The sequence below is a fragment of the Sturnus vulgaris genome, chromosome 31 (genome assembly GCF_052056855.1).
Source record: "Sturnus vulgaris isolate bStuVul1 chromosome 31, bStuVul1.hap1, whole genome shotgun sequence".
Taxonomy (NCBI): Eukaryota; Metazoa; Chordata; class Aves; order Passeriformes; family Sturnidae; genus Sturnus; species Sturnus vulgaris.
The window spans coordinates 4,557,097-4,571,681 of NC_142273.1; the positions used below are offsets into that span (position 1 = coordinate 4,557,097).

General features: G+C 51.2%; 1 protein-coding gene across 2 annotated transcripts; it reads right to left on the minus strand.

Annotated features, from left to right (window-relative positions):
• Positions 1 to 573: 573 nt before the first annotated feature.
• PI4KB (phosphatidylinositol 4-kinase beta) lies at positions 574 to 14,100 on the minus strand. Of its 2 annotated transcripts, none has more exons than XM_088181066.1 (13): positions 13,943 to 14,085; positions 13,614 to 13,700; positions 10,411 to 11,386; positions 8,608 to 8,652; positions 5,883 to 6,110; positions 5,415 to 5,642; positions 4,656 to 4,765; positions 4,134 to 4,238; positions 3,517 to 3,641; positions 2,610 to 2,875; positions 2,060 to 2,192; positions 1,827 to 1,947; positions 574 to 1,252 (listed from the first exon to the last, which is right to left on the minus strand). In XM_088181066.1, the coding sequence occupies exons 3-13, from the start codon at positions 11,356 to 11,358 to the stop codon at positions 598 to 600; spliced, it is 2,964 nt and encodes a 987-aa protein (XP_088037192.1). In that variant the 5' UTR covers positions 11,359 to 11,386; positions 13,614 to 13,700; positions 13,943 to 14,085; the 3' UTR covers positions 574 to 597. The 2 variants fall into 2 exon arrangements, with proteins under 2 accessions (XP_088037192.1, XP_088037193.1); XM_088181067.1 differs by having other exon boundaries at positions 832 to 1,252; positions 2,052 to 2,192; positions 13,614 to 13,703; positions 13,943 to 14,100.
• Between the last annotated feature and the right edge of the window lie 485 nt (positions 14,101 to 14,585).

The following is a 14,585-nucleotide window of genomic DNA, read 5'->3' on the forward strand; positions in this document are numbered from 1 at the left end:
AGCAGGCCGGGCCTGGGGTGGGGGAGGCGGAGGGGGGGAGGAAATTCCAGGGAATTTTCCTTCCCTGGGAAAGCTCCGGATCCTCCCTGATTGGGATTTGGGATTTGGGACAAACCCCGCCCCCCCCGGGTCCATCCCGACATTCCAGGAATTCCCAGGAAAGGGGAGGGGGGGAAAAATCCCAGCCCCAAATTCCTGGAATTCTCCACCTGGAAATTCCACACCTGGAGGGAAAATCCCACTGGGAATTCTACCTGGGAATTTCCCCTGGAAATTCCACCTCAAATCCCACCTGGAAATTCCACACCTGGAATTTCACACCTGGAATTCCACACCTGGAAATTCCACACCTGGAGGGAAAATCCCCCTGGAATTCTTTACCTGAAGGGAATCCCCCCTGGAATTCCTCACCTGGAATTGCTCCTGGCCCCCCAGCTCCGGGAATTCCAGCAATTCCAGGATTTTCGAGCTTCCCAACCTTCAGGACATCCCCTCCCCCTTTTCCCACCCATCCCCCCCTCTCCACATTCCATGGGATTTGGGGGCGAATTCCAGGGAATCCCAAACCCCCCCCCCCCCCCCCCCCCCATTCCCGCCTCATTCCCGGTTTTTTTTTTTTTTTTTTTTTTTTATGGAATTCTGTTCCCATTCCTCCAGCAGAGTCCAGGCTGGGGGGGTGGTGGCTGATGGGACCATCCAACCCCAAAAAAAACCCTCAAAAAAAAAAATAAAAAAAATCCTCCAAATATCCTCCAAAAAACCCTCCGGAATCCTCCCAAAATCCTCAGAAAAATTCTCAAAAAAAAAAAAAAAAATCCTCCAAAAATCCTCCAGAATCTTCCGAAATTCCTCCCAAAAATTCCTCCAGAACTCCTCCATAAATCCCCTCCACAAATCCCCTCCACAAATCCTCTCCAGCTCCGCTCCCAACCCATTTTTTTTTGTTGTTGTTCCGGCGGCGAGAGAAAAGCGGATTTTTGCCCCGTTTTTGCCCCGTTTTTGCCCCGTTTTCTGCGGGATTTTTCTCCTTTCCCTGCCCGTCCGTGCCCGGGGCCCTGGGCGTTCTGGCCTCACATGATGCCGTTGGTGAGGTACTGGAAGCCGTCGTAGAGCTTGGTGGTGAGCGAGCGCATGGAGCCGTCCACCATCTGCTCCACCAGCAGCTGCAGCTGCTCCTCCGTCAGGTTCATGTGGAAACGCTCCTTGAGGTGCCGGATGGTGGACGAGCCGTGGAAGCACGGCAGCTGGGAGCCTGGGAATGGGGAAAAAATGGGAAAATTGGGAAAAAAACGGCAGCTGGGAGCCTGGGAATGGGGAAAAAATGGGAAAATTGGGGAAAAAACGGCAGCTGGGAGCCTGGGAATGGGGAAAAATGGGAAAATTGGGAAAAAACGGCAGCTGGGAGCCTGGGAATGGGGAAAAATGGGAAAATTGGGAAAAAACGGCAGCTGGGAGCCTTGGAATGGGAAAAAAACGGGAAAATTGGGGAAAAACGGCAGCTGGGAGCCTGGGAATGGGGAAAAAATGGGAAAATTGGGGAAAAACGGCAGCTGGGAGCCTGGGGAAGGGAAAGAATGGGAAATGAGAGAGTGAAAAATGGGAAAAATTGGGAAAAATGGGAGGTCAGAGAGTGGAAAAATGGGAAAAATCAGAGTGGGAATGAGAGATCTGGCAGATGGGAGCCTGGGAATGAGAAAAACGGGAAAAACGGGAAAAACGGGATGGGAGTGAGGGTTTGGAACGGGGGAATTCAGTGGGAAAATGGGGTTTGGGACAGGAAGAACTGGGAATTCTGTGGAATTCCCGGGGTTTCCATGGATTCCCACCTTGCTGCATGATCTCCACGATCTGCACCACCTTGTCCATGTGCTTGCGGGCAGCGATCAGCCCCTGCAGCATCAGCATCTTGTAATAATTGAACATGTCCCCGTCCAGCCCTCCCATCACCTGCCGGGGGGAAAAACAAATAAAAAACAACAAAAAACAACAAAATTGGGGAAATCTGGGAATGCCAGGACGGCCTGGAATTCCCACCCAGCCAGCCCACACACCCACTCACGTCCACGAACTCGGTGGTGAGTTTGAAGGCCGAGGTCTCGAAGCCCAGATTGCGGGGGGAGCTGGAGAGGATGAAGCCAAAGTCGATGTGGATGATGTGGCCCTCGGCGTCCAGCAGGATGTTCCCGTTGTGTCTTGGGGGAATGACGGGGAATTACATCAAATTCCATGGAAATTCCATCAAAATCCCATCAAGTTCCCATTAAATCCCATTAAAATCCCATTAAATTCCATTAAAATCCCTCAGCGTCCAGCAGGATGTTCCCGTTGTGTCTTGGAGGAATTCCATGGAAATCCCATCAGAAAAAAAAAATTAAAAATTAAAAAAACTCCCCCAAAAAAATCTGAAAAAAAAAAATTCTGAAGAAGTTCTGAAAAAAAAAATAAAACAAAAATCTGAAAAAAAATCTGAAAAAAATCCGAAAAAATTGGAAAAAATGGAAAAAAAAATTAAAAAAAAATTTAAAAAAATCCAAAAAAATCGGAAAAGATCCCCAAAAAGTTCCTAACCCCCCCCAGCTCACTCCCAACCCCCCCGAGGCTCTGCTCACCTGTCCTTGACCTGCAGCAGGTAGCACACGAGGCAGTAGCCGGCGCAGCTGCGCACGAAGTTGCGCTGGGCGCTCAGGAAGGACTCGCTGGTGGCCGGGCCGTGCTCCTGCAGGAAATAATCGAGCAGCGACAGCGCCGACTGCTTCTTGATCTGGTGCAGGGACACGGCGCTGAGCACGGGCTCGATCATCCCCGAGTCCGCCGAGATCACCACGATCTGGTAGGGCTTGATCCACAGGGGCACTCGCTCCTGCTCCCAGATCGACTGGGGGAAACACGTTAAAATCACGTTAAAATCGCATTAAAATCACATTAAAATCATGTTAAAATCGCATTAAAATCACGTTAAAATCACATTAAATTCACATTAAAATCATGTTAAAATAGCATTAAAATCCTGTTAAAATCACATTAAAATCCTGTTAAAATCATGTTAAAATCCTGTTAAAATCACATTAAAGCCAGGTTAAAATGCAGCTCCTGCACAGGGATCACCAGGATCTGGTAGGGCGTGATCCACAGGGGCACTCGCTCCTGCTCCCAGATCGACTGGGAGGGAAATGGGAAAAAATCCCGGTAAAATCACATTAAATTCTGTTAAAATCCTGTCAGATTCCATTAAAATCCACACTCCTGCTCCCAGATGGACTGAGGGGGGAAACGGCAAAAAAATCCCATTAAAATCCCATTAAAATCACCCTAAAGTCCCATTAAAAATCCCAGTAAAATCCCGTTAAAATCCCATTAAAATCCCAGCAAATCCAAGAAAAATCCCAGAAAATGCCACTAAATGTCTCCCATAAAATCCCATAAAAGCCCCTAAAGACTTGGGATTTTTTTGGGGGAAGGGCAGGAATTTTTCATGGATGTGGAATTTTTTGGGGAATTCTTTGGGAACGTGCCCACCTGGAGCTGTTTGAGCACCTGGAAGGCGAGCAGCTCCTGCCGCAGGTCGTCGCCCGCATTTGACGATGACCGAGAGGAGGCGCCACTGGGGGAGGTGCCCGTAGGGAGAGGCCTCCCGGATCCTCCTGGAGGGGGAAAATCGGGATGAGAACGGGAAAAAACGGGAAAAAACCGGGATGTGCTGCGTGGGACAGCTTCGTGCTGTCAAATCCCCATAAATGCCCATTAAATCCCATTAAAATCACATTAAATTCAATAAAATTCCATTAAATTCCATAAAAATCCATTAAATTCCATAAAATCCCATTAAAATCCCAAAAAACCCCACCAAGACCCTTATGGGACCACCCCAAACCCCCCCCTCAATCCCAGATTTTGCTTTTCCCAGGAGGAAATTCCCAACCTTTGGAATTCATCCCCCCCCAAAAAAAAACAAACCAAAAAACCCAAAAACCCTTTGGGGACAGAGAGACCTCAAAGCCCTAGAGAAAAACCCGGGAATTTTTTGGAGCAGACCCCGGGAATTTTTTGGGGCAGATCCCAGGAATCTGGGGATGGGTTTTTGGGCAGGAATTGCTGGGAATTCCGGGGAATTTTTGGGAATTCCGGGTTCCCACCTGACTTTCTCCTGCCAGGGCTCCTTGAGGGCCACGGCCGAGGGGTCCTCGGGGTCCCTGCGGAACGAGGTGGGCGTGTGAGCCAGCTGCTCCGAGAGACGGCGCCTGGGGAGGGAAAAACGGGAATTACGGGGGAAAACTCATGGGAATTCATGAAAAATTCATGGGAATTCATGGGAAAACTCATGGGAAGTCCATGGGGAAATGACAGGAATTCCAGGGGAAAATTAACAGGGATTTCATGGGGAATTCATGGAAATTCTATGGGGAAATTCACGGGAATTCCATGGAAAAATTAATGGAATTTCGCTATGGGCAAGGAGAAAATTCCTGGATTTCTGCTCTGGGGATTATCAGAATTCCAGGATTTTTTTTTTGTGGAAAAATCCCCAGATTTCTGCTCTGGGGAATGTCAGAATTCCAGGATTTTTTCTGAGTAAAAATTCCCAGATTTTCGCTTTGGGGAATGTCAGAATTCCAGGATTTCCGGGGCAGAATTCCCAGATTTTGCCCCCCTCTCACCGGATGTCCCCTGCCGCGATGAACACGGGCTCCCGGCTCTCCTGGCTCGTGATGGAATCCACGGAAAACTGGGAGATGTTGTCACAGCTGTTGGTGTGCATCTCTGGGAGCTGCAGGAATTCCAGGAAAATCCCAAAAAACCCCATCAAAATCCATCAAAATCCCATTAAATGCCATTAAAATCTGATGAAATGCCATAAAAATCCCATAAAAATGTCAATTCCTGTTAAATGCCACAAAATCACATTAAAATCCAACAAAACCCCATAAAACCCCTAAAAATTCCTTAAAATCCCATTAAGAACCCCATGAAAATCCAGTAAAATCCCATTAAAATCCCGTAACCTCAGGTTAAATCCCTTGGGGACACCCTGGGGGTGGTCCCACCTCCATAGGGACACCTTGGTGCCCACGACCCTCAGGAAGATCCCATTCCTGCAATTCCCACCCCCATGGAGACACCCCGGGGACACCTCGGGGACACCCCAGGGACACTCAGGGGACACCCCGGGGACACCCTGGGGACACCCTGGGGACACCTTGGGGACACCCTGGGGGCACTCTGGGGACACCTTGGGGTTGGTCCCATCACCCTGGGGACACCCCGAGGACACCCCGGGGACACCCCAGGGACACTCAGGGGACACCCCGGGGACACCCAGGGGACACTCAGGGGACACCCCAGGGACACCCCGGGGACACCCAGGGGACACTCAGGGGACACCCCAGGGACAGGCAGACACGCAGGGCGGTGCCCACCTCCACCTGGAGCTCCACGATGTCGTCCACGGACCAGGCCTCGTCGTCGTTGTCGTAGTTGGGCACGGTGCTGAAGGCGCCGGCGCGCGGCTCCGCGCCCACGCCGCATTCCGGAAGGTTCTCGGCCGAGCGCGTGCTGCGGATCCGGTTCTCGGGAATGCGCGCCGGGACGCTGGCCGTGTCGAAATTGTCACACTCCAGAACCTCCACGTAGATCAGGTACGGGGCCTGGAAAGGGGGAACGTCGGGGGGAATAAAGGAAAATCCAGGAATCGCCACCCCCAGCCCTCCCACTATCCCAATCTCTCCTTTCCCACCCCAAACCCCAATCCTCTGTCCCCCACCTTGTCCTTGGAGTTGAGCACCACGGCCTGCGAGTGGGGCACCCTGACCACGTGGTGCTGGAATCCCAGGAACCCTCACCATTCCCAATCCCAGGAACCATCACCATTCCCATTTATCCCCCACCTTGTCCTTGGAGTTGAGCACCACGGCCTGCGAGTGGGGCACCCTGACCACGTGGTGCTGGAAGGCGGCCGTGGGCAGCCAGGCGCGGGCGGGCAGTTTGTGGTTGAGCAGGGACAGCTCCGAGATCAGCCTCTGCGTCTTCTGCTCCTTGGTGGGCAGCGTGGCCAGGCGCTTCCCGATGGCCATCAGAGACTTGATGAACTCGCGCTCCGGGGCCAGCCGCGCCGGCTGGGACAGCGCCGGGATCGGGGGGGAAAAATTGGGAAAACGGGGGGAAAATGGAGGTCACGGTGCTGGATTTGCAGTGGGAGCAAAACCCTGATCTTCCCTTTCCCTGTCCTTCCCTTTTCCCTTTCCCTGTCCTTCCCTTTTCCCTTTCCCTGCTCTTCCCTTTTCCCTTTTCCTGTCCTTCCCTTTTCCCTTTCCCTGCTCTTCCCTTTCCCTTTTCCTGCTCTTCCCTTTTCCCTTTTCCTGCTCTTCCCTTTTCCCTTTTCCTGTCCTCCCCTTTTCCCTTTCCCTGCTCTTCCCTTTCCCTGCTCCAGGGCCAGCTGGACCAGCTGGGAAAGGGTCGGGATCCCAGGGGGAAAAGGTTGGGAAAACAGGGGGAAAATGGAGGTGATGGTGGTGGATTTTCAGTGGCAGCAAATTCCTGCTTTTCCCTTTTCCTGCTCTTCCCTTTCTCCTGCTTCTCCCTCTTTTCTTTTCCTGCTCTTCCCTCTTCCCACCCCGGACCGGCTGGAAAAGGATTGGGATGAAAAACTAAAATTTGGGGAAAAAAGGAGGGAAAATGGAGCTGATGTTGGTGGTTTTTCAGTGGGAGCAAATTCCTGATCCTCCCCTTCCCAACTTTTTCCCTCTTCCCACTTTTCCCTCTTCCCATCCTTCCCTTTTCCCTGCTCTTCCCTCTTCCCAGAAATTTGGGGTTCCCATCCCATCCCTCCCCCAGCAGAGCAGGATCCCTGAGTTTTTTCCATCCCCCTGGAATTCCAGCGCTGACATTCCCAGAGGGATCTCCCAGTCCTGGCCGGATTCCTGGGATTTGGGATTTTCCAGATTCCCAGGATTTGGGATCATCTGGATCCCTGGGATTTGGGAGGATCCTCACTCCCAGCCCCTCCAAATTCCCCGGATTTGGGATCCCAGGATTTTGGGATTATCCTGAAATCCTCCCCTTGCCCCTCCCCTGGCATCCCAATCCCACAGGGATTTGGGATTTCCCTTGGAATGCAAGATTCCCACCACGTGGATCCCAAATTTCCACTCCACATTCCCAAAATCTGGGAAGAAGCACGGGCTGATTTTTCGGGATCATGCTGGAGAAGGCACATGCAGAATCGGGAAAAAACAAACAGAAAAAAGCCGGAAAAATCGGGAATATTGCAGAGCAAAAGGAAAGAATTGGGGGAAAAAATCAGGGAAAGGAGGATCAGGATGGGAATTCCCGGCTGGGAATCCGCTGGGATTTGTAGTCCAAGCCCAAAAATTCCTCAGGAATTCCGGGATAACGGGAGAAATGTTCCAGAGGTTCCCAATCCCAAAAATTCCTTCAGCTCTCCATGGGTTTGAATCCCATTCCTGCAAAAACTGCCAGAATTCTGGAATTTTTTTTTATTTTTTTTTTTTTTAATGGAAAAATCCTGGATTTCTGCTCTGGAGAATGTCAGAATTCCAGGATTTTTCTGAGGGAAAATTCCCGGATTTCTGCTCTGGAGAATGTCAGAATTCCAGGATTTTTCTGAGGGAAAATTCCCGGATTTCTGCTCTGGGGAATGTCAGAATTCCAGGATTTTTCTGAGGGAAAATTCCCGGATTTCTGCTCTGGAGAATGTCAGAATTCCAGGATTTTTCTGAGGGAAAATTCCCGGATTTCTGCTCTGGGGAATGTCAGAATTCCAGGATTCAGGGCTTGGAGCTCAGCCCAAGCATCCCATCATCCCTAAAAAAACAACGGGATTTAGGATGAGCCCAAAATTTGGGATCAAATCCCGACAAAATTCCCAAATCCAGGCATGGGAAGGGTCCCTGGGAATTCCCAGCAGGATCAGAGCTGGGTTGGAATCCAGGAATTCCCAGAAAGCCTTAAAAAAAAAAAAAAATCATGGAATTCTTCCCAAAAAAACCCTCGTGCTGGAGGAAATCATGGACTACACATTCCCACCGGGAATAGAGGGAAAGATTCCAAAAAAAAGAAAAAAACAATGGAAAAAAAACAGGAGAAGGGCTCATTGTGGAGAGAAAAATCAGGAAAAACGCCAGGATTCGATTGGAATTTTCATGGGGAATAAAAAAAGGAAAAATTAAAAGAATTAAATCAAGGAATGATTGGCAGGGGGAAAAAAAAAGGGGGAAAAAAGCAAATTAATCCCATCTGGCTGAGAATTTTGGGAGCCAAATTCCAAGGGAAAACAGCATTTCCTCTTCCACCTGCAAGGGAAAATTGGGAAAAGCAGGAAAAGTGGGAATTTCCTCATTCCCAGATGGATTTTGGTGGGAAAAACGGGATTTTCCTGGATTTTCCTGGAATTCCCATTCCGAGGAAACGTCGTGGCGGCCACACCGGGATTTTTTTGACTTTGGGGTTTTTTTTGTTTTTTTTCTGGGAATATTTGAGGAATGCTGGGAAATTCCAGAGGGGTGGAAATGGAGGAAATGCTGTGGAGGGAAGAGGGAACCTCTGGAAAAAAAAAAAAAAAAAAAAAAAAAAAAAAAAGGGATTGGAACTTACGGGAGCCAGGGATTTATCCAGGCTTTCCGTACTCGAGGAGAATTCCTGGGAAAAGCAGGAAAAAATAAAATAAAAATAAAAAAAAAAGGGGGGGGATTTGGGACAGAATTGTTTGGGGAATTTTTTCCATAGGGAAGAGAGGGAGGAGAAGGGAAAAGGGGGAGAGAGAGCAAAGTTCAGCTGCAGGTTCACTTCCAGCAATTCCCAAGGGGTTTTGGTGGGTTTATTTTATTTTATTTTATTTTATTTTATTTTTTTTATCCCGGCCCCTTGGAATTCCTGTGGATTTTTCCAGGAAAAATTCCAGGCAGGAAAATTCCACGGATCTCAAGCGGGATGGGATCAAAGTGGAGCTGAATTCCCGGGATTTTCCCGGTTTTCCTCCTCTCTGGGATTCATTATCCCACCCTGGGAGGACCAGCATGGATCCAGCTCCGAATTCCTTGGATTTCTCACCTTTTCCATCACCAAATCCACGTTTGCTTTTTTCCTTCCCTGGATTTCTCATTATCCCGAATTTCACCACATCATCCCATGGAAACGATCCAGGAAATTCCCAAAATCCCGATTTTTGAGGATGTTTTTATCACTGGGAAATTCCTGATTTAGCCAAAGCTTTCCTGCCATTCCCACATTTCCCTCCCAAGGGATTCCCATCCCAAACATCCCAAAATTCCACCACTTGGAGTCCACCAATCCAGGCTTTTCTTCCTCCAGTGAAGCTTCATTCCATAAAAAAAAAGGGAATTTTGGGGCTAAAATTCCCCAAAATTAAAAAAAAAAAAAAAAAGGGACAACCAGGTCTGGATCCCACCTGGGGGGAAAACTGATGGGAAATAATCCCAAATTTTCCCTCCCCTGATGAATTTTGGGATCATTCCCCAGCAATTTCCCCTGCTTTTTTTTCCTCAGGGAATTCCTGGATTCCGGAGGGAAAATCACCCAGAGCTGCCAAGAATTCCGGGATTTTTGAAGGATATTGGGGACCCCGGGCTGGTTCTGTCCTTTCCCAGCTTTTTCTGGATCGTTTCCAGGAGTTTCCTCATCCATAATTTATGGGAAAGCTCCGGTTTCTGCCTCCTCCTTTTCCATGTTAAAAATTCATCCCGGCGGGAACGGCCCCGGGTTTTTTTCCGGGGTTGTTTTGATCCCGAATCCAGCCTGGAAAATTCCTTCCCAACCCTTCCTTCCATCCCTCTCCCAACTGCCCGAGTGTGGAACAATCCTTGGCTCCTTCCAAGGATTCCCAGGGGGATCAAACCTCGGGTTTCTGATCCATTTCCAGGGAATTCCTGGGAATTCCCAACCATTCCAAGCCATTCCCAGTCAATCCCAGTCATTCCCAGTTTCCCAGGGGTGGATTCCACCCTCTGGAAAATTCGTTTTTCCCGGATTTGGGAAGTGCAGATCCCAAAATCTGCTCCCAGCACCAGCTGGGGGCTCCTTTCCCGCCTTGGAATTCCAAGTGGGATCCCAGCCTTGGAGCACAACCCCGATCCCAGGGGAAATTTGGGATCAATCCCAAGGCACCACCAGGACCCTGAAGGATTTCTGGGATGAATCCCAAGGAACAACCAGGGATTTTCCCAGTTCCCTGGGCCTTGGAGCACAACCCCAATCCCAGAGGATCTCTGGGATGAATCCCAAGGCACTTCCATCTCTTTGGATCAGTTTTCGGACGAATCCCAAGGAACAACCATGGGATTTCCCCAGTTCCCTGGGCCTTGGAGCACAACCCCAGCCCCAGAGGATTTCTGGGACGAATCCCAAGTGCCAGCCCCACAGAATTCCCGCAGGAGTTACCTCCTCCTCGCTCTCCACCTTGGGGTTGCTGGCCGTGCGTTTCAGGTTGCTGCTCAGGCTGATGGACACCGTGGCGTCCGACTTGGACCTCTGGTGAGTCCTTTTGGACGGCGACAGCCCCGTGTCCGCACCTGCGGCACCTGCAGCTGCACCTGCAGCAGCTCCGGCCGCCAGCTCCCTCCTCCTGGCCGCGGGCTTCAGCTCGTCGGAGAGGATGAGCCTGCGGAGCTTGGTGCCGCGCGAGTGCCGCTGCGTGGAGATGTGCATGTCGGACGAGTAGGCGCCCAGCAGCAGCGCGCAGCGCAGAGAGAAGTCGACGCTCTGGCGGCAGCGGTGCACGATGTAGGGCTTGATGGCGTCGCCCACGTCCTCGTCCATGTGGATGTACATGTTGAGCAGCTGCGGCAGGTAGAAGTCCACGTCGTCGTGGCGGAAGCAGAAGAGGCGGTTCCCGATGTAGGCCTGCACGCCGGGCTCCTTGGAGTTGTACAGGTACGAGATGGCCATGGAGATGTCGAAGAGCTTGGACTCGAAGAGGCGCAGCAGCCACGACTGCTTGGCCTGGTGCTGGCGCTTGCGGGCCGTCCTGGCGGCGCCCGCGCTCTCCTCCTCCTCCTCCTGGATGCGGGCGCCGGGCGCCTCGTCCAGGCAGCGGATGTGGCAGCCGGCGCCGTTGGGAATGGCGGAGCCGTGCAGCTGTTTCACCTTCTCCAGCACCTCCTCGCACGCCTTCTTGGCCACCTCGGCGTCGATGAGGGCCAGCTCGGCCACGCCCTCGCTGATGACGCTCAGGGCGGAGCCGGTGCCGGTGCCGGTGCCGGTGCCGGTGCCGGTGCTGGTCCCGGTGCCGGTGCCGGTGCTGGTCCCGGTGCTGGTCCCGGTGCCTCGGGAATCGCTGGGCTCCGCGGGGATTTTCCCAACGGGAGAGGCCGTGGCTGAGTCGCCCATGGTGGAGGGAGAGCGGCGCGGCTCAGAGCTGGGGAAGGGGGCAGTGGGGTTAGAGCGAAAATGGGGGTAAACTGGGGGAAATCGGGGTTAAAATGGGGGAAAACTGGCAATAAATGGGGGGGAAATGAGGATTAAATTGGGGGGAAGTCAGGGTTAAATTGGGGGAAATCGGGGTTAAAATGGGAGAAAAATCGGGATTACACTGGGGGAAATCGGGGTTAAATTGGGGGAAAATCAAGACTATATTGGGGAAAATTTGGGTTAAATTGGGGAAAAAATGTGGTCAAATTGGGAAAAATAATGGTATTAAATTGGGAAAATATGAGGAAAAATTTGGATTAAATTGGGAAGAATTGGCTTTACATTGGGAAAATATTTGGATTAAATTGGGAAAAACTTGGCATTAAATTGGCATTAAATTGGGGGAAAAAATTGGATTACACTGGGAATAAATCTGGATTAAATTGGGGAAAATTGAGAATAGTTGACATTGAACTGGTAAAAATCAGGACTAAATTGGGGGAAAATCAGGATTAAATTATGAAACAATTTTGATTAAATTGGGAAAAAATTTATATTCATTTGGGAAACAATTTATATTAAACTGGGGGGAACCTGGCATTAAATTGGGAAAAAATCAGGGATTAGGGACGGGATTTTTTCCTTGTTTATCCCTTTACTTTTCCAACTCCCAAAGAAAAGGGAAACAAAACCCTCAGGAATTCTCTCTAAATATTCCAAGTGAGTGAAACCAAGGTCACTCCCCAGATTTCACTTTTCCTTTTTTTTCCTTTATTTTTTTCCCATTTTTTTCCCAAGAAACCCCAGATGCCCAAATCCTGATCAAAGTCTGAGAGTTTCACTCCAAATCCCACATTCCTGACATTTCTGTGGCTCTTAGATCCCAAAAAACCCCACGAGAGCCAGAAAAAAAAATCCCTGATGCTCGGATTTTTCAACAAATCCCAAAAAAACGGGGGTGGAAATTCAGGATTCTGCATTTTCCCACAATTCCCATCCCTGTTTTTCCACAGATCCAAGACTTTCTTCTTTTGTCCCAATCCCAGATTCAAAGACACCCCAAAATTCCAGGGATTCCCTCCCTTCCCTCATCCCAAAAAAACAGATCCAAAGTTTTTTCCTCTTCCCAAAAATCCCACAGGATTCCTAAACCTGGAGCAACCCCACAATCCTGGAATTCCCTCTTCTTATGGATCACATTCCCTAGACAAATTCCCGCTTTTTGAGGCTTTCCAAGTTTGGTTTTTTGTTTTTTTTCCACCCCAAAGGTTGGGAAATAAACTGGGAAAAGGCAGAGGGGGGGAAAAAAAATCAGGGGAAAAAAAAATCAGGAATCCAAATTCCCACCTGGATCCCAAGGGCGGCTCCCGGGATGATCCAAGCATGGACCCTGAACTGTGGGATCATAAAATATCCGGGAAATCTGGAGCAGGGATCAGCCCGGAATTCCAGGAGGCAAAAAATCACCCAGGGATTCCATAAATTAGCCACGAATCCCAGAAATTATCCGGGAATTTCAGGAGCAGAAATCCCCAGGAATCCCAGAAAATATCTAGGAATTCCTGGAGCAAAAATCACCCAGGAATCCCAGAAATTATCCAGGAATTCCAGAAATTATCCAGAAATTCCTGGAGCAGGGATCATCCAGGAATTCCAGGAGCAGAAATCTCCCAGGAATTTTATAGAGCAGAGCCCTAAAATCCCACTCAGAATTCCAAGCAAAAAAAATAAAAATCAGGGACTGTTTGCAGGAGCAGATCCATGAGATCCACAACAGGAACGACTCCAAAACTTCAAAAACTTTTCCAGCACAGGGAAAAAAAAAAAATGGGAAATCCAATTTTCCACCCGGTTATTCCCTCACGGATTCAGGGGAAGCAGGGGGAATAAAAAGGGATTAAACGTAATTATTTCTCATTATACAACTTCCCACCAACTCCAGGCGAAGTTTTCCAGGGAGAACATTTTCCAGGGGATGAGTGACCCTCACCAATCCCAAATTTTACGTAATCCATGGAATTTAAGAGGGGATTTTGGGCAATTCCAAAGCTCCCAGAGGCACCAGATGGCCCCGGGAGGGGCGGGGGGGGGGGAAGGGTTGGCAAATCCCTCATGAGGAAAAGAGGCTGGAAAAGGCTCTGGAATGGGAATTGCGCCACTTCCCCGGGGCTTTGGGAGGAATTATGTGGGGGAAAAAATAAATTAAAAGAGGCAAAAGGTTAGGGATGAGGTACCTGGAGCGATCCCATGCCGCGAGGCTCCGCTCGGCGAGCCCGGCCCTGAGGCCGGCGCGGGCGGCTCATCCCGGGCACCGGCGGCTGCTGCTGAGGGGGAAAAGGCGAAAAAAACCCTCAGAAATCACCATAAAAATCGAGGAAAAGGCGAATTTCCTGGCCGGCTCCTGCGCCACGAAGCGCTGGCGGAGGCCGCGGGGGGAATCAGGAGAAGGAGGAGGCGGCGAGGCCGGACACGGAGCGGCCGCGGAACCGCCGTGGGGACCGGGCTGAGGGGGCTGGAAGAGGCCGCGCAGAGGCCGGAGAGGGCTCGGAGAGGCCGGGCTCACCTCGGGGGAGCGGGGAGGAGCGGAGGGGCCGGCAGGGAGCCGGGGGCAGCGGGGCCGGTGCAGCGGGGCCGCTCGGAGCCTCCCCAGGCCCGGCCCGGCGCCGCCTCACGGGGCTGAGGGGCGGCCGCCGCCACACAGCGCCCCCTGGCGGCCCGGCGGCGCGGCGAGGGGGGGCGTGGTCTGCGCCGCCGGGGCATCGCTGGGCGTGGTTTGTATCCTTATATGGTGGTGTGGGCGTGGTTTGTGAGCTTATATGGGCACTGGGCGCGGTCTGTAGGCTCTATGTAATGAGGGTGTTACGTCATGACGTAAAGGGGCGTGGTCGGCAAAGCGTATACGGAAATGGGCGTGGTAGTGTGAAGAGGGCGTGGTCTCGGTGTGTTTGGGGGCGTGGCCTCGCTAGGGTTCCGCGTTGGACGAAAATCGGAGATTTTGGGGGAGAAAATCGCCTCGGTTGTCGCTGTCACCACCCCGGGGGGGTGGCACGGCTTGTTGTCCTCCTTGTCCGTGTCCTCTTCCACTGCGCCGTGTCGCCTCCCCACTCCCAGTGTCCCGCTCCCGGTGTCCCCTTCCCAGTGCCAATGTCCCCTCCCAGTGCCCGTGTCCCCCTCCCCATTCCCAATGTCTCCCTCCCACTCCCAAT